We start from the raw sequence: 25,252 nt of genomic DNA, 5'->3' as shown, positions 1-25,252 counted from the left end.
TAATAATGTTTTTTTTTTCTTTGATGTTCATACTTTATAACTCATTTAGAAAGACACAAACACAACACATTTTATTTATTATATGTGATAACTAGCGCGATATTTTTCGTACCTGATATACTTATTCCAAACAATAAAACTGAAAGCCGAGATCTTCAGTCTAACACAAGTCAGTAATCTGCAATGGGGTAATAAGAGTTACATGACCTGAAATTAAAGTGGTATTCTTATTCAAAATCAATACATACACATGCATAACAAACATTTATTTTGAGTGATGCCAGTTGAACTACTTACAAAATAATACATTTATTGAAAACGTTAATTACTGATTACAAGATTGTAGCCGTGTTTTTAATAGCTGAAAACGCTAAAATATTAAATGGTTGGTAAATGCTAAAAGATTTACTGTGATCTACTATAGTCTCATAAGGTAGAAATATCATGTTTTCTGCACCTTCCTTCAAATTAAACTCGGCTTCCTTCATAAGAACCATTGCTTTCGACATTTATTCATCCTCTTTGGTATATCAAAGCAATTAAATGATTTTTCGTAAATCTTAGTAGGGAGTAAGAGTGTATCTTTAATAACTTTTTGGGAAACATAAATATGACTTGAATCTAAAATGCTCTCATAATATATGATTTGAATAATACAAAGAAATCTGATTGGGCAAGCCTAGTAGTTGGAAATTCAAAAAAGAGCCTGTGTAGTTACAAGGTCCAAATGAAAATGACTTAGATAAACACACGCTTTAACATAACATTTATTCATAATAACGCTTGATGAGAACGCGCTTATTTTCCTTTTTTCCTAGCGATGTCTTCTTTAAGTCTTTAAATTTAAATAATTAAACAATAAAGTATTTGAAGGGAGGAAAAGCTAACTTTTACTTCAGTTCCACCCGTGGTTAAGCCGTTAAAGAACGTCACAATAATCGAAGAAGGCACAGTTTCTGTTGTTTGTGTAGTAACTGCTGGTGTTCCAAGCAAAAACGACTTTAAATAATAATGCATACATGTATAAATTTGGTGAAAAATAAAAGGGTTTCTAGAATTTTCGTTGTTTAACATTTGAAATATTTCACTAAATTAAACATTTTTTGTAAGAAGTTTCATAAATACGACCCAAGGGCTGATTTCCTTGTTCTTCACCAGTATAAATATATATCCAAAACCACACTTGGGCGCATGCAGATTATAACAAAAGCATTTATTCAGAATAGTGTTAAATAGACTTCAAGATGAGTGCGCGCCTCTTTTCTTTTATTTTTAGCGATGTATTTATAAAAACTTATAAACTTATATAACTTAAAATTATAAGTGTTTGTAGTGATGATAAGCTATATTTTACTTCAGTTCCTCCCGTGGTTAAGCCGCTGACGAACGTTACAGTACTCGAAGAAGGCACAGTTTCTGTGGTTTGTGAAGTAACTGCTGGTGTTCCGAGCAAGAACGACTTTAAATGGGATAGAATGTCTGATAGTACCAACGTCTCCATGGAGCAGTCTCTTAGTATCGCCAACATTGATCGAAAACAGACTGGATACTACAGATGTACAGCTTCGAACTACATGGAACCTACAGGGCATGACGCAACCGTCGGCATCAGCAGCAATACAGTCTACATTGATGTGCAATGTAAGTCCGATATTAAAAATAGCTTCAATTGAATACATAGATTTGAAATTGACATCTTAAAATTAACTGCAGCACATAAGGGGACGTATTAATTTTAAATTGCTTTAAAAATGTGTTCCATGGGATGATTTTTTAAAGTTAAATACTTAGTAAAATTAAATACTTCCAGACTAAGCACATGACAGTAAGCCCGAAAAAGGTTTTAAATAGTAAAGACGTATGAATGAATTTGATAAAAACTAGAATATGCAGCTATACTGATCGTATACTAATTCAATATATTGTATTTTAGATGAAGCAGAAGTGACGAGTTTTACATTATTGAATGCTTATCACGGGCAAAACTTTGAAGTAAATGAAAACACACAAGTCATATTTTATTGCCAAGCTCATAGTAATCCATCATCAAATTTAGCATTGTTAAAGCAAAGCCAATATTTGAAAACAACCAGTGACGCAAAACAATTGGATTTCACGATCAACAAAAGTGTTTGTGAAGACGAAGGCATTTACCAGTGTACAGCACAAAACGAACATAATACTAAAGCTAATATCAGGTCCTTGGAGCTATTTGTTCGATGTGAGTACAATGATTTTCTGGTTTTGATTTTTCGAGCTTTAGTTCCATTTATTTGTTTTTCCCTCTAAACATTGACTAATGCATATTCATTTTATTAAAAGAACTTACACCAATAAATCTTTCATCACAACTTCCATTGCGACACTACTATTTTCTGTTGTTTCCTTTGCAGTACAAACATGTGTTAATTATCTTGTACATATGGCATATACTGTTGTCGAACGTAGATAAGTGTTGTTTATATCTCATATTGTATTGAATGGAGTTTCTATGAAAGTTTAAGCATTCACAAATGTGCATATTATACTGTGACTAAGCCAAAAACACAACTACTTATTTTGAACATACGCTAGACATGAACACATTTGTGACCCATATTTGGCGCTAAAGTTAGTTATATCTGAACCTGAAATCATATTCGTTTTCAGTACGACAAACGGTTCCAGACGATATCGCCTCATATGTAAAAAACATCATACCAAAGTTTATATTACCTGAATTGTTGGCTACTTTGCTTGTCCTTTTTTTAATTATGTACTAACATTAGAAACCATGTTTTCCAGAACAGCACATTGTAAACATTTTCTTATCCTGTTTCCAGGAAAATATATAAAAAAGAGCTTTATTTCTCAGGTGCTCCTCGTGCATCAGCATTGTCCCAGAGAGACCAGAACGTCACAATTGCACCTGGAGAGCCTGCAGCGTTTACTCTTAAGTTAGTAGCGTTTCCGCGACCAAGAGCTAAGGACTTTGTTTGGGAAAAGAAGGTTTCGGCGTCTAGTACATGGAATATTGTTTCTAATGACACAGACATCGTCATAACTATTTCTACAGACGGACTTCAAACTAAATTATTCTTCAGTTCCGTAGATGAAAAGGATTTCGGGTATTACCGCGTACATGTCAACAACGAGCTTGGAAACTATACTGAAACGTTTCTACTGCAGGCACAAGGTAATGTACGAGTTTACTCAGCTCTTGAATTCGGGGGATTATGTCTTTTTAAATATGTACTATTACTCCCACATAAAATTAATACTTTTTTAATATTCAAAAAACGATGAATAAAGGTCGAAAACAATGGTTTTAATAAAGGATACCTAGTTTAATTTGAACAAAACATGTGCATAAAACACAGTAGATCACAGCACATCTTATAGCATTCGCCAATCATTTAATACTTTTGCGTTTATAGGTATTAAATACACAGTTACACTTTTGTTATCAGTAATTAATATTTTCCATCAATGCATTATTTAGTAAGTAGTTAAAGGCTCATTCAAAGTTTATGTTTGTTATACATGTTTATGGATTGATTTTGTATAAGATTGTCACTTAATGAGCCTACATTTTATTCACACAATGTGCAATTTATAGTTCAATTTCGGTACTCATTCTGATTTTAGAATTTTAGGGAATCTCCATTAACCAAACTATGAGTTTTCAAAACGAATGGTGTTGACTTGTCTTTTATAAGAGAATATTATATTTTTCTAACATTTTATAATCACAATTCGCAACTTTGAAAATAGCATCGAATACCCCATAATCTTGCTGTCCATCTTATTTCTTGGTCAGAATTATTGAATTGCAAGTGCTAAGATTTACAGCTTTTCGAAAAGCTTTATCTGTTTTTACTGATTCATTTCACAAATTTAGTGGTGGTGGTATTTCTTTACAAAAGAGAAGTTAAAACTGTGCCAAACTTTCACGTTGTCGAAACATGTTCCTATGTTTTTATTGTTTCATACACGTGCTTTAGGGGTGGAGATATAATACTAGGAGTAGCCTTTAAATATAAATGTGTCAGTGCCAAAGTGCAGACTTCTGTGTTGTTAGTTGACAACCATTAGCAGGAATACATGAATGCTTACAGGTTCCACATAGTGTGGGATTACACCAAAGATAGTTTTTGTATGAATTATATTGTGGTCTCTAAGCTATTCAACATATATTACAGAACGGTTTGAAGTACCCTAGTATATGTTTTCACTAAATCTTTTCACCGACAGTGGATATATTTTATGTGGTAGCACATTTAACACGTCTCTGGAGAGACTTTTAAGAATTGTGGGAATGTTAGTCACATGATTGAATATACATTTGGGCGTACGACATAAATTTAACTTAAGATACCATTCAAAAATAAACCTAAAATTAACGTGACGAACAGTGTATTTTAATTAATAAAAAACGAATTATATATTTATACAACCAGATGACAGTGCTGGTTCAGTTATTGCCGGTGCTGTGTGCGGAACTCTTGCGGTAGTTGTAGTCGTAACTGTGGTCGTGGTTATTCTTAGACGGAAGTATACAGTGAACTGTAACTTTGAAAGAAAAAGAGGTAAGCGGCTATTTCACGTTTTTATTTAACACTTATAATGAATATGATGTTGATTTTATAATAATGGCGTTGTAAGTTTGAAAGAGAACCGTACTTTCGTTCACTGCGCTGTTATATACGTAGCACTTTCCTGCAATACGACAAGTGCCTTTGTAAGAGTCGAACATTTACGATATTTTCCTTGAAATTAGATAGCAATATTGTACCGTAAACCAAAGTATTGGTAGTATCACAGAACAAACTTTTTTGCTGTTTTGACTTTTCCTGAATACCTTTGCTGAGTCAAAATATATTTTTCCCTTAATATATTTTTTTTTCAGATGTGGCTGCTTCGCAATCTGTGTAAGTGTTTACAATTCTAAGTAGAAGGGTTTAAGAACACGTCAACTATGACTGGTCTACTTACTCAATCCTGAATTGTGTCTAAAAGCATAAATTAGTATAGAACAGGCACGGACTTGTCTAATATATGTAATAACAAGAGAAAGCATTTCTTTGATACGAACCAATTCACAATAGTGTCAATGCTTTTGAAAAGCGAACAGTCGGCGACTTAAGAACTGATAACTCAATAGTTCTCAGCCGAATTAGCAGTCAACAAATAGATTAAATCCAACTATGATGAAGTTTGTACTTTCGATTGGTATTCCTTCAAAAATGTTTTAGTTAACAAAACGGACATAAATAGATATTTTAATATGCGTGTTTGCATTCTCTTTCTTTAGGTGTGTGGTAAACGTTAAAAGTAAAAACGATTACAAAGTGTATTTCGGTGGCTTTTAAAATATGTCTTGTACATCGACCACAGTTCATACATTTATTGATTTGTCCTTCTTGTATTGAATATGTTCTAATGACTCTTGAACATTTTTTACCTTATACTGTGATTCAAACAATGAAAGTACACCTAGTAAATACAACTGATCATAGTGAAGATCTTCAATATTTATTTTTATCAATATCTGATTTATTTTAAAGATATAAACCCAACAACTGCAGTGATCTATTAAGATCATATATGTTAAGAACTTCTGTTTTTTATTTTCAGATCCGATACAGACAATCCTGAAAATAACGCAGTTCATACGTACGATGAATTATCCGTGCCAAATGCCGCATCGGTTAACGACGCGCTAAGTAAGTCTCACTGTCGAATATCATATATTTGTATAGTCAATTAATAACCTTGGCGCAAGTTCGCATCAGTTTACGACGCGCTTAGTTAGCGTCACTCTCTGATATCATATATTTGTATCATCAATTTATAAAGTTGGCGTAAGTTCGCATCGGTTTACGACGCGCTTAGTTAGCGTCACTCTCCGATGTCATATATTTGTATTGTCAATTAATAAAGTTGGCGTAACTTCGCATCGGTTTACGACGCGCTTAGTAATTGTCACTCTCCGATATCATATATTTGTATCGTCAATAAATAAAGTTGTCGTTTTGATCACTGTGCTTGTTTATATTAAGGAGTGAAGAAATACATTTCTTGCTAAAGTAGACCTTTTGGATGTTGTTTATTTACGTTCTGCCTATAGCGAATGCCAACTTCTTTCGCTGCAATGTTGACAAATTTAGCCGCAATTGTTAAGGATTTATATGTCGCATAAAATCTATATAATTATCCATCTACCGTTCTGCAGACCGAGATAATCAGCGACCTTCTTCTGATTATTTGTATATTTTCTATTTTTATGATATTTTTTTTAAATTATTTAAAAAAAATCATGATTATCATTGACTTATCCTGGCTTGTTATATTCTCAAAACAGCAGGTACAGTCATTAGTTTTAAAATCCATATTGTAGGTAAAAATACATTGAATAAGTAAAGATCACTGTCAAATTCGAATCATAAAGCTACGATAATTCATCAGCGTTTATGTAACCTTGCTCTTTATATTAATGTTAGGGTGTTGCTTACATGAACAAAGCATTATGGCCTTCACAAATGATAACATAATGTACATGAAAGCAATGCTTTCATTAGTTCACTATCGTACTGTTTAAATGTGCTTCTGTTTTTCTGTTACAGACGATCGAGGAAATGGGTATGTTAAACCAATGAAATAGCTAAAAGTTTCATACTACAATATGTGTATAATTAATCGATAAAGTGTATTCGGTTTATTGGTAGACTAATTTACATATTATTTGTTAGTACAAATGAGCTATGTAGTTGTTTGGTGATATATTTCGATCATCTATATGTGATTCTTGTGGTTGTTTGATAGGAAAAGGGTTTTAACGCGAAGACTAAACAATGTTATACATTATGAAAAGTGTTGCAATATATTTCTTCCCTAACCTGTGTATAGTATTGACCAAAACGTTTGTGCAACGTATGAACATGTTAATATGAACAATACGAATGTTATAACTCTGGCTTGAAATAAGTTTTTGTTATGAATGGCTTCTATACCAACAAATCATATAGACACTTGTTTCAATTGACACTTGAGGTGACTAAAAAACTGCCCGTTGTTGCATCAAAACTATCCGCTCCAAATTAAATATTAACCTTTCAGCGCAAGTGTCTTCGTGTATATGGAACATCAAGGAACATCATTGACTAATTACCAAGGGAAAAATATGGTTTATGTTGAACAAATTATCAATTATATTCAAGACTATATTGTTTGTTTCTGTCCGTTTTTATTTTGTATTTCATTTTTTATTTTGATCAGACATTCGTAAATGTCAGAGCTATCTAAATCTTCGTTTGGGTGAGCCGCTTAAATCCATTCGGAAAATCTAACTATCTTAAAATTGATTAATACCTAACGCATACGCTATGGAAATTACTATTGTCAAAGCCAACTCGCGATGATGTTTAATCGAATCGATGATTTAACGCGTGCGCAGTGGACTTTCTCAACTTATTTGACTAAACACTTGAGTTACCTGAGTTATCCGAGTTGTAATCGTGAACATGGATTGACTTGTCGGTTAGAAAATGATTATCCAAAATGGTTCATCCCGAAATCTCCATTGTTGCCAGTACGGTGAATTTTAAATGTGTGTAACCTTGTTTCTATTAGCTATGATCGTGTAGATGGTTAATTCACAGTTATTATATAGAATATTATTAAATGTACACTATCAATCGAGATGAAATATTATGTTAGCAAGAGTCACTCACTTTAATATAAATAACAAAGTATTCGAAATTTAATAAATTTAACAATCTTGGTGCTACCTTAAGTTTCATAGGACATATTCAAAATGTGATATAAGTGTCATAAATCAATCTCTAAAGGCCTCTCATTATTTGTCTTTATTGGACAACACTAATTTTGATATAAAAAATATTTTCGTCTTAGTTTCATTTTAAAGTTGCACCTTCTGTTGGTTCTGGAGTATTGGATGTAGAAAACTGTAAGATTTTGTGTGATATATAAGGTTCCTACATTATAAACTTGGTTGTTTACGGAGAACTCGGTTGATTTACTCTATCGATTTTATGTTAGGAAAAGTCTTGATATGAAAATTAATTTATTAATGTGCCTGTTTACAATAGAATATGTGTCGGTGTAAATAGATCATGATAGAAAAAAAACACGAAATAAGTAGTTTAATGATTATCTTTGTTTTATGAACTAAACATAAATGTTAATAATATAGTGACAATCCTTCTTGTCACAACAGTAAGTAACACTCTGACTAAAGGACTATGACTATGCAAATGACTAAGCCCGAGATGACACTGAACAAAAAAAGTAACGTACCAACACTCGTGCATTATGGTCTTTGTTTAAATGTTGAATTGGTGACCAGTTTATTTAGGTCCGGCATTCTTCAATACGCCAACATTATGTTTGTATGTTTGTTTTAAGGATAAGGAATCCTTCAAAAACTGTTTGACCTGTTTAGGACTACATGCATCGAATTAAGGAAGGGAATCGGTAGATATTGATTTAATGAATTATCATAAAAAAAAAAATTCATGCTGGCAGCCATATCATTGACACTGTCCCTGTCGAAATTACGCTCATGACCATTAAACGTTTTTATTACGTATTTAACATTTGGTGCATTTAAAATCAATATTGATATTTCTTTGTTGGCGCTTTCTTATCCTCGAAATCGATTCAAATTATTAAGACATCTTGAGTAAAACAATCACAATGTTCCAGGAAGTGATATGCATTTGATGTGTATAACCGTCATTGATTATAACGATTTAAATACTGTAAAAAATAATAGTCTTCTATTTGAAATTGATGTATTTATGTCATGTTGGATTACCTTCCACTAAAGTGACATAGTAAATAGGTTTATCAGACACAATGGAAACGTTCTGGGCAATTTGAATTCATAAATAAGGTTTTGCTTGACAATAGCCGCCCTTTTACCTACAATGTTGTTAACCTAATCCCACATTGTAAAATATTTGGCAATCACGTCATGGGTAGAAATGCAGTTTGTTTTATGATATACAATATATGATTGGTGACATTCTAAACAATGGTTCTAAGCTATTACAGGAATACTTTTCAGACCCGACGACCCGGATTTGTATACACCGTTGGATGAGTCAAGGTCAACGAATGCTGAGCACTACGAAGATGTTAGCGCGAAGAAAGGTATGATCTAGTTAAACTTATGGTAAAAATTCGCGTAAACAATTATACCACTGGGATGTTTTAATTCAACATATAAAAAATGAAATTGCAACAAATGAATGAATTTCGCAACATATACATAATAGAAATAAATTATAACTTCCATACAGATACATGAAATACTTGTTACATGATAGACAACAGTTCGTCAGCCATATTCGACGTCTACGAATGAAGGGAAACAACACCGCTTTATATATATATTACAATAGCGTGAATTTGGTAAAAACAATGTGTGTTATAACTCATAATAAACCTCTAGTTGACTTTACATTTTGTTTTGTTGAACCATAAAGAGTATATTTGTTCTCATGCACTCAAATGTGTTTGTTTGCAGAGGATCCTGTTTATTACAACGTGATGCTGACGAACCCACTGTAAACAGTGTTTTAAGTATATATTGAAAGGCATACAGGACAATCTGAAGTCTGTGGTGCCTTTCAAGAATTGAATATTCAGCTTTTTAAAAAGGCATTGCCGGTGAAATTCCTTATCTACATCGTAATAAATGGATAAATGCTGAGCATGTACAGCAATATACAACAAACTGACTTAAGGTGATAATAACGAATAAAGAACCAATAAATAATTGTTTCAATCATGACATGATTTTTTTTTTAATTTTAAAATTTTATGTTTACAAAATGTTGTTTGCAATGCATCTTTAACTTGTTTCAATGTTTCATTCATTGAGCGAATTAGCTATTTTGAACATGTTATATTACTTGATTGTAGGTCATATGAAAATGTATGTGTTTTTTTAAAGTTTTCGTAAAAATATTTTCGGTAGATGGAATCCTGAATAATAACATTATCATATTTGCACGACCGAATTCCTGGCCCCTTTTCAGCCTGGGTTCATTAAGAAATATTTAACTATGTTCCATTTTGTTCATTCTATAATTTATTCTGTCTCGCCGGTTTGTGATATTTACAAAGCTTTTGGTTGCTTTTAGCACAAACGTCTTCTCTCCAGTTTCTCCAAAGTGGAATTTTAGGAGCATGACTTTTATGGTTACTGATTATCCTATCGACAGAAAACAAGTTGTTGTTCTTTCTTGCACATACTCTGATACTGTTTCCGTAACTGCAAGTGTGTCTCAAGGCTCAATTCTCGGTCCTTTTCTTTTCATTGTATATATAAACAACATCATTTGTGAATTCGCGTTCGTGTCTTTTGCAGATAATACTGCCCTTAACATTATTGTAGACCACCTATCCATTCTTGGGCAAAAAGAGAGTTTGTGTCCTTCAACCCAGCGAAAATATTGCCTCTCCTTGTCTCTAAAAAGACGAGCACACCAGTGAATCATGTTTTCACGAATAACATGCAACTTAAATCGGTTACATCTCACAGACATTACAGAGTAAAGCTTTTTTTACACGGTTCTAATATCCTGTTCCTGACACTAGCATATCGAGTCCATCAAGCAAAAGTCCTGGCTATGAATACACATAGAGCGGTATTTCTAGTATGTCTTTCAACTTAGATCTCTAGAAATATTTTAATTTACTTTATTAATACCACTTATTCAGTATGTTGACGTTTTTTTGTTACAATATTTTGCAAAAAAGACAAGTACGACTTTGTATTCAACATGAAGCTGTCAGGATTATTTGTGGTGCAGCACGTCTTGTATACATTAACATCCAGTACACCGAAACCTAACTTGAGTCTCAAAACAACAAAATACGTTATAGCAAGCTACTTTATAAAATTTTCCAATCAATGACTAAACCTAACCTGTCGTCCTCGATTCACTTTCGTCGTTGCAAAACCACCTCATATCGCCTTCGGAATTTGGGAAATCTGCAATATTTCATGCAAGTAACAAATTCTTACTCGTGTCTTTCTTCTATAATAGCCTGATGGAATGCCCTCCAAGTATAAATCCAGTATGTTCCTTATCTGCCAGTTTATAACACAGCCTAAACAAAACTTATAAACATGCCTCACTGTTGTTTTTTTTCCATGACGGAGATCGGAAGTTTAGTATACATCACGCAAGGCTACAAATTATTACAGAAATCTTTATGAACATTTGTTTTCCACATACTGTAAAAACTCCTTTTTGTTAGTTCGGGAAATTTAGAGTCACATTCCATTCCTTCTGCCGACGTGCACTTTACAGTGGACCAGTCAAATTCTACTATTTTAATCATGTCGTAACTAAATTCATATTGTGTGCTTGTCAAACGTTATTGGAACATACCTCCTGTGTTACCTCTTGGTATTGTCTTGTCACACGTCCCTCCAATCGTCTCTGCACTTTACCAACCTTGCTCAAATGCATTTACATCAAATACATTTTAATATGTTTCGATGTGCATTCAATTGAGTACTAAATATCGCATTCTTAGTTTTGCTTACACAAAACAGCAACATATGAAAACCAGCTTATACAGAAAAGAGACCTTGTATAACCTAAACGCTTTAATCTCAATTATGTCTGAAATACCTTTATGTCCAATTTGCTTATATATATCTGCATTGTATTTGCGTACTCATACAAAATGTTTACATATCTTCAAGTTTTAAAAAATACTTTTAAACCATTTATCGTTGTAATAAGTGTGTGTTTGTTTTATTATTTTCAGTATATTCTATATTGCACAGTTTTTTATTATACAAATCTGAAATAAACTATATATTATAAGCTCTCCTAATTGAATGATATATTATCATAATTAAGAATACACAAGCTGTACCTGTAGCAAGAAAGGGACTGAATGTTTTTTGCACCCAGAGTGACATACAATTTGATTCTTTACATTTGTATGTCTGACGTTCGTACAATTTTTGAACAGTCAACATCAATTGGCCAATACTTTGTGCAGCTCTGATAGAGCATTTTCCTGATAAACGTATGACATCATCTGTTATAACTAAACATGTTCATATAAATAGTTACACAATTGCACAGGATTTGCGTTTTTTATATGACAGAGCTAGTGTGCGCTTAGCTGCCCGTGTCGAATATGATTATGATAAATTATGATGCGACGGGGAACCGTATCTGCGACCCCTGGATTGACAGTCAAGTATGTTACCATTAGTCCACGGATCCGCCACTATTGATCTTATTAGACGCGGCCTGGAGGCCGCGTCTATAGGGATACATGTTTGCAATTGTCAATGGGGATGTGTATACGAATAAATTTTAGTTATGAAAAAAAGAAGATTTGTTAATGATATCAAATCTTATTCAACTTTACTTAAATTTTTTCGTCAATAACCGTTTTGATGCGTGTAAAACGTCATATAAAACGTCATATAAAACGAATAAGCCTAATGTTTAAAACAGAAAATTAAAAAAAAGTTATTCCCTGTTTTTTGTATTGAATGGTCGACGGTCATACGAGTTCGTTATTTTAGAAATTTACTTTCTGTGAAAACGATTTATATACACGCTGTGGTTGTAAATATGCATGTGAGAATTTACGGGCATATTGTGAATAATAGTTTAAATTATGCATTTGAAACAAATATAAGTGCCTTAACACGACATTAATTGACTATTTTAAATTTAAGTGATATAAAATGGAAGTACAAAGCTTAATTCACACAATTTTACCAATAAATATAAGTCGGAATAACGAAATTAACACAATTTAAATTTAACTGATATAAAATGAAAGTTCAAAGCGTAATTCACACGATTTAAAACAAACATTAATGAATAAAAGTAGGCTGAAAAGGATAATGTCGAAATGATATCTCGGCCGAATCGACCCGACACCAATAATTTTGTCGGTGATAATGCAAGGTACCAGTCTAAATAATTTACGAATGCCGGAGACGACCGAGTAACTACGATCTAGAAAGTTGATTAAACCGTCATAGTTATGTTAACTATTGTATATATTGTCACTTGACTTTATTGAGCCAATTGGGTATCGATAATATATATTAATATTCAATAAAACCCATTCAGCCGCGTCTTTGATGCCTAACATCAACATTCGTCTTGTTCTTATCCTTAATATGCCTCAGTGATTCCATTCAGCCTATTGATCAGCTAAATATACAGGCCAATTAAAACACTGTTTTGAACCTTAAATTTAATTTCAAACTAAGTTGTTTCTTGAATACCCCCTTGCCAACAAATGTTATATCTAATATGACGTAAATTTGTGGTTTTGTCATAATAACAATCGTAATTACATAGATGAAAATTAACAAATTTAGTAAGAAGTTCCAATCGATACTTTACTTTTGCTTATATAACACATTATAGAATAACCGTGTATTAGTCCCTCTGATTTATTTCGCTTGCTCTGTCCTGGCGAGAGCTTGCATTTATTTTCATTTCATGGTGAGAACCAGCCCTACACTTATTAATGTTGAATGAAATATATTTAAATATAGCTTTTAAGAAAAGGCAACAAAGGTCATTATATGCGTTTGTTTGGAAAATAATAGTTAGTCGTCGTAACGTCAAACATAACTTTATTGGACTATTTGAAAAAAAAACACAAAACATATGAACATTCTGATATATCTCCTGTTTTCAATAAAAAAACTGGTGTTTACCATTAGACTTTTAAGAAAAGATACGAGTTTTTGTGTGCATACGTTTGGGTATTTAGACCGTAAGAAGTCGTTTAAGTGACAAAAATATCATTTGCGCGTACAATCGATTATTTTAAGACAGTACGTATTTTTAAAGCCTTAGTGTCATTTAGGATTAAATAATTACAGAAAAAAATAATTGAGTATATAACAATGATAAGTCTCATATAATTTTTGAGGAATTCCCGAGGTCCACACGATGCTTTATTAAAAAAGTGTAGGGGAAATATCAACGATATTCCAAATTGGTCACTGACTTACTATATGCTAAGGCTAATGATATTATGCTAGTTTTTTTCTTACAAAACCATTTAATTCATCTACAGTTTAAATTACAAATAGTTTGTACTTTAATAATGTGTATAACTTTTTGTAGCTTTTTTTCATAACTTTTTGATGTTATCACTGTTTTCAACGCTCTAATCCATCTTACATTTTGAATGCATGAATATAACAAGGGACGGCTTTTGTAAATACTTGTTCCAATCCTTGTACCTAGTTAAATTGTTATGATTTTAAATAGTATGTATGTTTGTTCTTCATGTCGGAAAATAGCTCATTGACATAATGTTTCTAGTTTACATATACCCGACTTTGAATAAAGATTCTTAAATCTTGTATCTTGAGGCAGGTGGGCGGAGCACTAGCACCAATGTTGTTTAGTGAAAAATTGCAGGTACTCGGTCATGCTTTTTTAAAATGGATATTTTTTGTGTATGCCGAAATAAAGTGTGACAATTCATTAGGAGTGTTAAAACTAAGATATTTAAAGCTTAAACCCTTCCGCAAATATTAATATTTTCTCAAAAGTCGTCTTTGACTGCCACAATTTTCATGCTTTGTTGGTGCGTGATTGGTTTGATTGAAATTATCACGTGATGTTATTAGGATTTGGTCAACATTTCAAAAATGTCTAAGATGTATCGAAGTCCTCGTGGTCTAGTGGGTAAGGTCCTCGTGGTCTAGTGGGTAAGGTGGCATTTAGTTCTCTGTTTTTTCTTCACTTTACCGGCGAGAGCTTGCATCCCACTAAAATGAGCTAATTATACTTTAACTGTATCTTTTTCAATTTCGATATCATGGACTAAAATAATGATACAATAAGTGTTTCAGATGCATGACTGGGAAAATGTATTTAAACCAAAACTTCTTAGTGAAAAAATGCAAATCATAAGTTTATAAAACAACATAAAATGTAAAGTATTCAGAGAGTCACGTGATATGCAAATATCGTAATGACGTTGGGTGAGGTAAATTAAGATTATACTTTCGGTTTTGTTGCATTTTGTAATTTCATTTTGGCATCATTCTGGGGGTTGAAAGGTCAAAAAGATTAAGAGATTCCATGTGAATATACATACAAAACAAATAAGTTTACATCACTAAAACATAATATCGTCAGTCGACTTTATGCATTGTTATCAGAAAGAATCATTAATACAAAACAGAACTCAAGAGATCAAGACAGTCATACGTTTGCGAATGCGCAAAGACAACCACGTGTTCTGGCATCTTCCTTTTAATTTTGCCGATTAAGCTAATTATTTAGCCAATTGAGCCGATTGCTTAGCCGATTCAGCCGATTAACCTGGCTGTAACATCACGCATAGTGTTGTTGCCTTCACATTAAGTTGCATTGAAAGGACAGGGACATTTTACCAGAAGGATGACTTGGTGACCACACACCTACAACGATACCAATAAAGACAACAGAGCTTCTAACAACATTAGGAAACTTAGAAAGCCATTGCCTAACTTATGTCATTTTCCTCAGTTTAAGAACCTCAATGATCATATAATTCAATGACTAATTATATCTAAGATACTTTTTTTTGCTGATTTTATGTAATATACCTATTATTTCCGTTACAATTACTATGAACAATTGAGTCAATCAACGTTGGATGGGAAATGACTTTTGATGAATTTTGGCCTTGAATGTTGTGACACATATTTTCTTGTGCTACATGCGCATTTAGGCCTGAAATATCAAAACATTCTTTTAGAAAGCTTGACGCTTATATCGTCGTTTATAAACACATTTATACATCATAAGGCACCAGTCAATTGTAACCACGCCCCCCCCCCTCCCCACACACACAGCCCCAGGTCCGGGGAATAGCGGGGACTTTGGCTTTCGGTCCAGCCAGCCCGGACAAATATATTTGCGCGAAGATAAAACCACCCATTCAGGAAGGTAAAAACACGGCCCATTTCTCCTGCTATCCCCTGTATAGTCCCGGACCTGAGGGCCGTGGTTACAATTGAAAGTTGCATTATATTAACACACGGCTTTGCATGCAGTTTTAAAATAAAATACAAAAGAAAACTATTATCATGTATACTTAGCATTGAATTCACTTACGATCTCATATTGGCTGAGAACATTTTGATTGTTATTTAACTTGTAAAAGAAAAGTTTGGTAGATGTTATAGACAGACGTTTTAGAAAACAAATTTGTTTATAGACTTAAAGAAAAACATCAACATTTTTTTGTAGTATGTACTCTCTTACTTTTATTTTGTAAATACAGTCGAACCCGTTGGCTCGAACTCCCAGGGACCGATGAAAATAACTCGAGCCTCGGGAAAATCGAGCAAGCGGGAAAGCTTACATTTGGTATAAAGAAACTGGTGTTTAACATGCAATTCGAGCCAACGAGGAATTCGAGCCAAGCGAGTTTGAGCTAACAGGGTTCGACTATACTGGAAAACTTCTCTGATCGTTAGTCTTTTGGTAGTTTTTATATAAGTTCCACCAGCATTTGAACATTTCTAAAAAACTTGAACTTTATTAAATTAGTCTATGAGGATTAATTTCGATAATTTATCAGTATTTTTGGATATGGAGTGCTCTTATAGTGTGTTCAATATGTTATTGGTTATTGAATCTACCAGGATCATCGAAACTTTTCTTGACGTTTTGGCCTTAAGATAATTCTCTGTTCTAGGCATTAATTTATGTGATTTTGTTTTTGTTAAACTCGTAGTTAATATCGTGTATCGGTGTTTAAAATTGTTGCTCGGTTCTCTTTCTCTGTGGATTTTAGTTGTCGTTGCAAAGGTTAAATAATTAAAACATTATAAAATGGCGCGATTTAACGCCGTGCAAGATGACGACGTCATTGACGTCACCTGCGGTTCGTTTGTCTGTAAAACGTACAAAATAGCCGTGTCATAATACAAGGTAATGCTGCTTTTAATTAAATTATGATAAAGGGCTATGTATTAAATATTTATCACATTAACATAATTTTGTGAACAATACCGTTTTAAGATTTATTGCGTAGTGAAATACAGTTAGATCTACGCATCAATTTTAGAAGTCTTTGCGGGTTTTGTGAAGCTCTCTTTCCGTCCATTATATTTGCGAGAAAGACTTTTGTTAGAGGCTCAATATGTCGCCAGGCAAGTTACATTTATAATATCGATTTTGCTTGTCTTGTTTTGTGCGCTTTTATCAGAAGTCAGCTGGAAATTGTATACGATATTGAATAATTAAAAGGTTTATGATTTCCGTGTTCATGTCTTAACGGATAAATTGCACAATAATTGTAAGTCCATGAACATTCAATTACCTAAATAATGTTTGTAGGTTATTTTGTGTCAGCAATTGTTTTATGTCAGTAGCATTTTCTTTCGAATGAGTTAACTTAGTTTGTTTTTTTTTCAAGTAAGACGGTTTCGTTGACACCTTAATAAATCTAATTTATTAACTGTTTTCAATTTGATATAGCGTACATTTATACGTTCATGCAGCTGCGTATATACATACATAATTCTTTGAGATAGTGTTAATGTATCTACAAAATCATGTATAAAGATATGAATATTTGAAAACATTTAAACACAAACAAGACTGGCAAGTGTTGATTAATATCAAAAACCCAAAGTGACAAAACAAGTAATCCTCGTTCTCGCACTCTTAATGTTGCAGCGGTTTCTGCCATGATGTCAGTGGAAGCTCTTTTTCTTGGAATACTAGTATGCGCTGCGTCCGGAGTATTCAACAAACGTGCTGCTACGTCATCAGAAAGTTGTGACGTCAGCGAAGATGCATTGAAACGCAAATTGGGAAGTATATGCATATCCGATAAACCCATGCTTAACGTTCGTTATGGCAGAAATAATGAGTTCCAGTGCGACGAAACATATTCTAAATCGCATACTTCTTCTCCACCAATTAAAGTGAGCTTTAACCAAGCAGAAGCGGTAAGTTTAACATTTGTTAATGTTTTCAGTTGTAAATAATATCACCTTGGAATCGAGTTATATCTACACACATTGTGTAAAACCTTTGCGATAAAGAACGGCGGAGCGAGAAAAGCGAATGAGACCTTCTTGTTAATTTAAAAGTTCACGCAATATGTTCTAAATGAAACATGTTCCAACGTAGAAATGTAGGTCATAATATAATATGGGTTTAACTCTACATAAAATGCTAAAATAATAATAATTTCATTTGATTATATCCATTTGGTAAGCACATAATATAACATCTCTTAGTTAATGGCTCGATTGTTCAATACGTTGTTTAAGTTAACAACGGGATTAATGACGTCGTTGTTAACTTTTAAGGATGAACTATTTGATGGTGTGCTCATTTATTTAAATAAAGTAAAGTACAGATTCAACTGTTGTCTCATTATTGTTAGGAATACTGCAGATCATAAGTGTACATGTGAAACTTACAGAGGAATATTGATTTGAAAGTTTACAACCATGACGATTAAAACGTTGATAGCTTTAACAAAATTCTGAACAATCGGCCCAAGGACATTATCTATACTCCATGTGTTTTTATTCTTAATTGTAAGTTAACTTGATTAAACTATCATTGTTCATATAAAATCCAATCAAGTAAAAAGATGTAATCGGTTGCATGATATGGCCATTGAAGAGTCAATCAGGAAATACACTCGAGTATATTATGCAATCAGTTTGTATTAAAAAGTAGTTTTAATATTGCAGTGTTACGAAATTGTTTAAATATTTCTTTCGATTTAATGTGTAATCCGATTATGCGCATGCCTGTATATATGGACTATTTTAAGAGAGATATAGATTTTTAAATAAACCGCCGGAGGCAATTTTCGAGAACTAGATAAATCGCCATATTAATATACCGAAAGCAGTTTATCAAATGCCGTCATAATGACGCTGGAAAAAAATGAACGCCATTTTGCCACTAAAATCATAATTATTGACCTCCGTCAATAATAAATTTTTTTGTCACCATGAAAGCATTTTTATCAGCTAATAATTAATTTATTCTATATAATATCATACATAATGTCGCCGTGATAAAATGTCATCATTATGTTTATAAGATATATATAGATCAAGAGTAATAATTATCCAAAACTCGTACAGTTGTGTCATAAATAAATATCGTTAAAAATGGCTGTGCTATACTGGTATAACGCAGTTGGCGTGGTTAAAGTGTGTGGAGTCCCGTCCCCGATAATGACATCAGCCCCGCAATTCCTTACTTATATTTACACCAATTGTTCATGATTTCATTCAAGAAGTTTTTAAGAAATACTTCATTTCACTTAAGAATACCTTACAGTAAATATTTCTCACCCATTCTGTAAATAGAACGACACGACCGTAACAGGAAACAGTTTTCAAATGACGTTACAATAACGCGGGAAAAGATCAACCACTTAAAATCACTTACAAAAGTAAAGTTGGAACGCTTATGACAACAATTCGTTTAACATGTCATAAATTTACACTTTCTAACATGTGTATTTAAGTTTCTCGGGGCGTGCTGACACAATACAAACATTGACAAGATAAACAATGTTCATGTCCATTGTTATGCGACGATCGCAATCCGAACATATCCGAAGATGTTGCGTTCATCGGATGATAATCGCAACTGCCGAAAGGCAGCATATTAAAGGAAAGGCTGTTGAAGCGTAAATAAGAGCGTTGTAACCGGCGGTCTGCCAAAACTACGTAAAAAGTATTTTAATATATGGAAACATTTTTGCCTAACTTACTAATGCACCAGTCAATTGTAACCCCCCCCCCCCCAGGTCCGGGGTATACCGGGGATAGCTGGGGAAATGGGCCGTGGTTTTACCTTTCAGGTGGCCCCGTAGTGCCGTGTGAATGCGGTGTGTTTTTCTTCGCGCAAAATATAGCGGGGAATGGGCCATACCTAGGGTCCCATGGGTGGGGGGCATTTGGCGGGGATTTTACCATCAGTTCGTCTCCGCAGAGTGGGGATTTACCCTGGGTTGGCTGGACCGAAAGTCAAAGTTCCCGCTGTTCCCGGACCTGGGGGCACCGTGGTTACAACTGACTCTTGCAAAATACAACATCTTAAGATTCTCACAACTATATGTTGTGCGTATGCATTTGACGCAAACTATAAATGTTTATTGACGTTTCATTGACAGCTTATATTTTCTATATCATTATATCTGCTTCCCAGGGAAAGACGTACACCCTTCTGATGGTTGACCCAGATGCCCCTCACTACAGTTTGGAAAAGCTTACATTCTTCCTTCACTGGGCCGTTACAGGCATAACAGTAGGTCACTCCTTGTAAAAAAATGATGATATGTTATTGTAGTCGTATTCCTACCGATTCGAAGGTTTCGGAAAGGGGATATTGTTTTGGCATCGAAGCTGGATAACGAGAGGTCAAGATTACTTGGTCTAATTTAAATGCTACACGATGTAAACTATTCTTTTATCTCACATAATTGCAATCAATCTAATATCTCATATCCAACGTTCATAAGAGTCAATCAATCATCAGTTGTTTTGAATGTTTTGGTTTAAACAACACTTAAGTTCCATTCTATCTAACAAATATACGTTTGGGACAAAATTTCAAGAATCTCCCCCGTCCAAATGTAACGGCTAATAGAATTTGAATGGCCATAGTATCAGGACGTCACATGACATTTGTAAATCTTTTGAATTACCACATATAATCAGAACGCCACGTGACAGTTCTTAACGTACTGGCTAATCATATAGTATCAATGTGCCTGACATTTCTAATTTGATAGATTTTTTTTAATGCAAACGAAATTTCAGAAGCTATCAAATCAATAAACCTTTATCAAATAATTTCAACAAGTGATTGGCAATTGGTATCCAAACAGAATCATGAAATTTTGAACTAAATTTGTGTTAGTTTTTGTCCTACAGGGAGAAAATCTGAAAAGTGGAACCATCGAGGGAACAACACTAATGGGTACTTTATATCATGTTATTTCGATAGTTAAAGGAGCGTTAACTAATGCAATCAATCTCGTATGTTTACATGCTGGATTCTGTTTCTCAGTTTGCAAACTTTAACAACATTCATTGTCTTTTTATGTCCATTTTCATGAAATAACTGATAATTGTAGCGTCCCATTTCTCGATTACAGCTTATTGGTATATATGCAATAACTTTGTTATAATCTTCACTTAATAAAGAAAATATGTAATACTTTATAAAGCGCATCATTTCGGGAATATCGTGTAATTTGAACGACGCCAGTGTTCGCATAGAATGATGTTAACAAAGACGTCGTAACGCCCTGGTGGTACATACAAACGTAAATGGAAACTCGAAGTTTAAAAAGTGCAAATATTGACATACCTTGTTTAAGATGAGCGCATGCGTCAAATCTCAGTACCAAAGTAAATAGATTAAGATTAATGTCAGGAATGTCAAAGTGTGTGTCGTCTCAGCCGCTTGTCAGATTATACCTACTTCCCCTTAGTTTTATCCCTATATAAGCTTCTTTACAGAATCAGACTGGTTTATTCTGTTTTTTTAGAAGTGACTGGTTCCCAGATCACAACAATAACATGATGACTGGTATCCATTGTTTTAAAGTGACACTCTTATTCAAAATCCATATATACACATGTATAACGAATATACGTTTCAATGATAAACCTTTAACAAATTACTCAATAATGCATTTATGGAGATATTAATTACTGATAACAAGATTGTAACCATGTATTTAATAGCTAAAAATGAAAAAAATATTAAATGATTGGTGAGTGTTTAAAGATCTACTGTGATATATTATCTTCTCCAAAGGTAGGAATACCGTGTTTTGCATCTTTCTTTCAAATTTTACTAGGTAACCCTCAGAAGAACAATTGTTTTCGACATTATATAACATTTTTGGTATATTCAAACAATTGTATTAATTGTGGTAAATCTTATTTGGGAATAAGAGTTCATCTTTAAGTCGAGGGTTTCTTAGTTGCTGTGTGTGCTCGTTGGGCATCCTCAATCAGCTCAAGCCGCTGGCATACAATTGGCTAACATCAATAGGTCGCTGTTTTCTATATGGTTAAGAGCTAAAACCTGAAAACGCCTATGGAGCAAAACGTCTCAATGTTTTAGGGTAGTTAGAAAAGTATATGACTAATTTTGCCTTAGATTATAAGAACTGCACCGAGTTTAATATTTCATGAGAACCTTAATATGGTCAAAGTTTGAAAGTACTTTCTGTTAGATAATGTATGCCATTCAATATAACAATAAATCAATCTGAATAACCAACTATCACAGAGTAACGTATTCAAAATCATAGTTCACATCATTTAATAACACTGGACATCGTGAAATCAAAATGAAGAGAAAAGAGTATTGGTTTGTGTAGCATTTGAGACCAAATAGACGTAAATTACCTTTGTTACCCCCAGAACATGTCTATTTTTTCCATTTCAGGTTACTACGGTCCTTCTCCACCTTCGGGAAGTCATAGATACCAACTGGTCTTGTTCAGTTCAAAAACTGGTCCTGACGTACATCTTGCGGATGAAAACAGAAGTCAATTCTCACTGCTAAATTTCGTAAATTTGAACAGTGAAAGTATTTGCTCGGTAGTCGCTGTGTTCCAGTTCCAGGTACCAGCTTAGTCCCGTGGACATCGATAAAAATAACGTCTTATTTGTGTTAACATTCACTAATAATGACCTTTAGTTAAAGCCGTAATACTATTAGCTTTTATGTGTACGTTTCAGTTTTTAGTGCCATCTTTGAAACATTTACGAGACGATTTCAAAAATTAAAAGTAAGATTCGCAAATATCGCTGAAGGGCTTACTTAACCGTAGATATATACGAGTTATTAAGTTCAATAACATTTTTTTGTCGTTTGATATCTAACGTAATGGTTTCTTACGTATTGTTTCAGGTTTATTAATATTTCAATAATATATATAATTATTAAATGAGAAACAAATGCTTACCATATTATTATTTTTCATGAAGTATATTAGAAAAACAATTTATGATTTTGAATTAAATTTGACGTTACGTTGTTAAATAAGTTTGATATTGTGCGGTGATTTTCTTGTTACATAGAGGCCAGGGGCGGTAATCAATGTGTGTTATCCTTAGCCTGATATTTTTTCGAGATTTCATATCGTCTAATAGCCAGTTTTTAAACAGTCTAACAAACACTTAAATTCTACTCTTAAACTTTAGTTACACATCTAATGTTATTCAATCTTTTACATTTTTCCTGATATGACCTCGATATTCCATACCGTCTAATGGCAAAACAAAACACTATAATTCTACTCATAAGCTTAAGTTACTCATCTTAGCTGTTTACTGAATACAGCCAAATGTCTTAATTGGAGCCTCCACAACTCTTCTTTAATCTTCGTTAATGTGTGTCCTTTGTGCTGGTCCATTGGATTTATAAATTAACACAAAACATTTTGCAAAACACCCCAAAGAATTTTAAAACACTTTTCAAACATGTTAAATATGCTTGTCTCCAGCAATTAAAACTATAACACTTTTCAGATGTGTCGATATCTATATAAGCATTTTTAAGTTTAACATTAATAAAAGCGACTGTCATATTGAAATATAAATATACAAAGTTTAACGTTACTTCGATCACTTTATAAATGAGAATAACCTTAGATACACTCGGTCTGTGGCAGTTAAACTTGGGCAGTTTTAAACAGTATGGCCTATAATGTATACATTGTACAAAGATAAGATTGACTTTCAATAGAAGCTCAATATGTCGACAGGCAAGTCGAGTTTATAACTTAGACTTAGTGTTCTTATTATGTTCGGTATGATCCCAATTATTAGAAGACAGGTGGAAACTTTACATGTCGTTACTTATTTTTATAGCAGTTCTTGGCCACTAAACGCCAGCTAATTTTACAATTTTATTGAACGGACATAAAAAGAAAATCGGATAATGTGGTACCGTGTAAAAACATTTACTGCAGGCTGGCACGGATTTCGTTTCAATATTGTGTGAATTGTGGTGCTAGGAGGTTTTCTCCACCGAGTCGGACTCACTCATATTTCGAGACCGGCTAGAATATCAAATAACGGTAACACATTTTCGAATTTGCGAAATATATCCGTTCGATAAAATAATCAAATAAAATATTAATCATGTTCGTGTGTGTATAATAAAACAAAGGGAACAGATGTACTGTGGTGTTGTCGACAGCTCGTTTTTTTGCACTACCTTTAAGGGGTGGAGCTAGCGTTTAGTGGCCATGCAGTAATTAGGTTGCGAACTACTACATGTGCGTAAGTGACAGTTTGTGTAGGATGTGGGCAATAAGTTTTAACACTTGATAGATAAACAAACAAATAATTAATTGGAATGCTTTATTATGTTAACTCATATTATTTTAATGTTCAAAACAAAAAAGCATATGATTAAAGTACATATAATAATGTTAGTGTTAATAAATGGTGTTTTCAATCAATATCAATAACCACAAATACCTCAGATAACAAATCGCAAAAATATCGCTAATATTTTTATTTGTTCTTAAATCACTTTTGTTTGTGTTTGATTTTGGGTTTTTATTATAAACGTCAAATGAGTTAAACATAAAAATGCATTAAAAAAAAAGTTCGTGCATATATCAAGTGTACAACTAAATAGCATAACGAACGTTTTGGTGGACACAACCTTTCCCTAAATAGCGTAACTATTTTTGTGGACACAACCTTTCCCTAAATAGCGTAACGATTTTGATAAACACAACCTTTCCCTAAATGGCGTAACGATTTTGGTGGACTCAACCGTTCTATAAATAGCGTTAACATTTCGGTGAACTCAACCTTTCCCTAAATGGCGTAACGATTTTGGTGGACTCAGCCTTTCTATAAATAGCGTAACGATTTCGGAGGACTCAACCTTTCTATAAATAGCGTAACGATTTTGGTGGACTAAGCCTTTCTATAAACTGCACAAATTATGGTATGTCAATGAAAAGCTGATGACACAATGTTCAACGGCATTCACTTCGAGGTTCAAATAAACACACGATTCTTTTAAGTCACATCTACAGAAAGGATGCAGAATTATATGAGGTATTACGTTTGGCAAATTGTTATTATAAAGTGATTTAACACAGATAACAAGGACAATGTTGTTTTTTTTCAATTCACAAACGTGACGATGTAAGATAACCCCTTGTTTGTACATTTGTACTGTAGTGATGTCTGCCA

The 25,252-nt window shown here is 33.3% G+C and overlaps 2 protein-coding genes across 2 annotated transcripts in view; both read left to right on the top strand.

Moving 5' to 3' along the window:
* The window catches only part of LOC128240098 (vascular cell adhesion protein 1-like), a 37,756-nt gene extending 28,506 nt beyond the window's left edge, over positions 1-9,250 (top strand). The window contains exons 7-13 of the mRNA XM_052956593.1: positions 1,360-1,641; positions 1,934-2,221; positions 2,855-3,175; positions 4,440-4,568; positions 5,617-5,705; positions 6,606-6,621; positions 9,071-9,250. Coding sequence (XP_052812553.1) covers positions 1,360-1,641; positions 1,934-2,221; positions 2,855-3,175; positions 4,440-4,568; positions 5,617-5,705 — 1,109 coding nt within the window. The 3' untranslated portion in view covers positions 6,606-6,621; positions 9,071-9,250. The remainder of the gene's footprint in view (positions 1-1,359; positions 1,642-1,933; positions 2,222-2,854; positions 3,176-4,439; positions 4,569-5,616; positions 5,706-6,605; positions 6,622-9,070) is intronic.
* A 7,944-nt stretch (positions 9,251-17,194) lies between these two features.
* Positions 17,195-24,108, top strand: LOC128240097 (uncharacterized). Its single transcript, XM_052956592.1, has 4 exons — positions 17,195-17,322; positions 17,706-17,980; positions 20,217-20,315; positions 22,476-24,108. The coding sequence occupies exons 2-4, from the start codon at positions 17,717-17,719 to the stop codon at positions 22,593-22,595; spliced, it is 483 nt and encodes a 160-aa protein (XP_052812552.1). The 5' UTR covers positions 17,195-17,322; positions 17,706-17,716; the 3' UTR covers positions 22,596-24,108.
* The last annotated feature ends 1,144 nt before the right edge of the window (positions 24,109-25,252 follow it).

The sequence above is a fragment of the Mya arenaria genome, chromosome 7, assembly GCF_026914265.1.
Source record: "Mya arenaria isolate MELC-2E11 chromosome 7, ASM2691426v1".
NCBI lineage: Eukaryota > Metazoa > Mollusca > Bivalvia > Myida > Myidae > Mya > Mya arenaria.
The sequence above is the reverse complement of the archived record's forward strand: the minus strand, read 5'-3'. Positions and strand labels throughout refer to the sequence as shown.

What these genes read in the sequence shown, in the direction of transcription:
- LOC128240097 (XM_052956592.1), top strand. Translation starts at nt 17,717, where the DNA reads ATGATGTCAGTGGAAGCTCTTTTTCTTGGAATACTAGTATGCGCTGCG. An exon ending in GCTTTAACCAAGCAGAAGCG is followed by an intron (nt 17,981 to 20,216) that starts GTAAGTTTAACA and finishes TCTGCTTCCCAG; the next exon opens with GGAAAGACGTACACCCTTCT. An exon ending in GGGCCGTTACAGGCATAACA is followed by an intron (nt 20,316 to 22,475) that starts GTAGGTCACTCC and finishes TTTCCATTTCAG; the next exon opens with GTTACTACGGTCCTTCTCCA.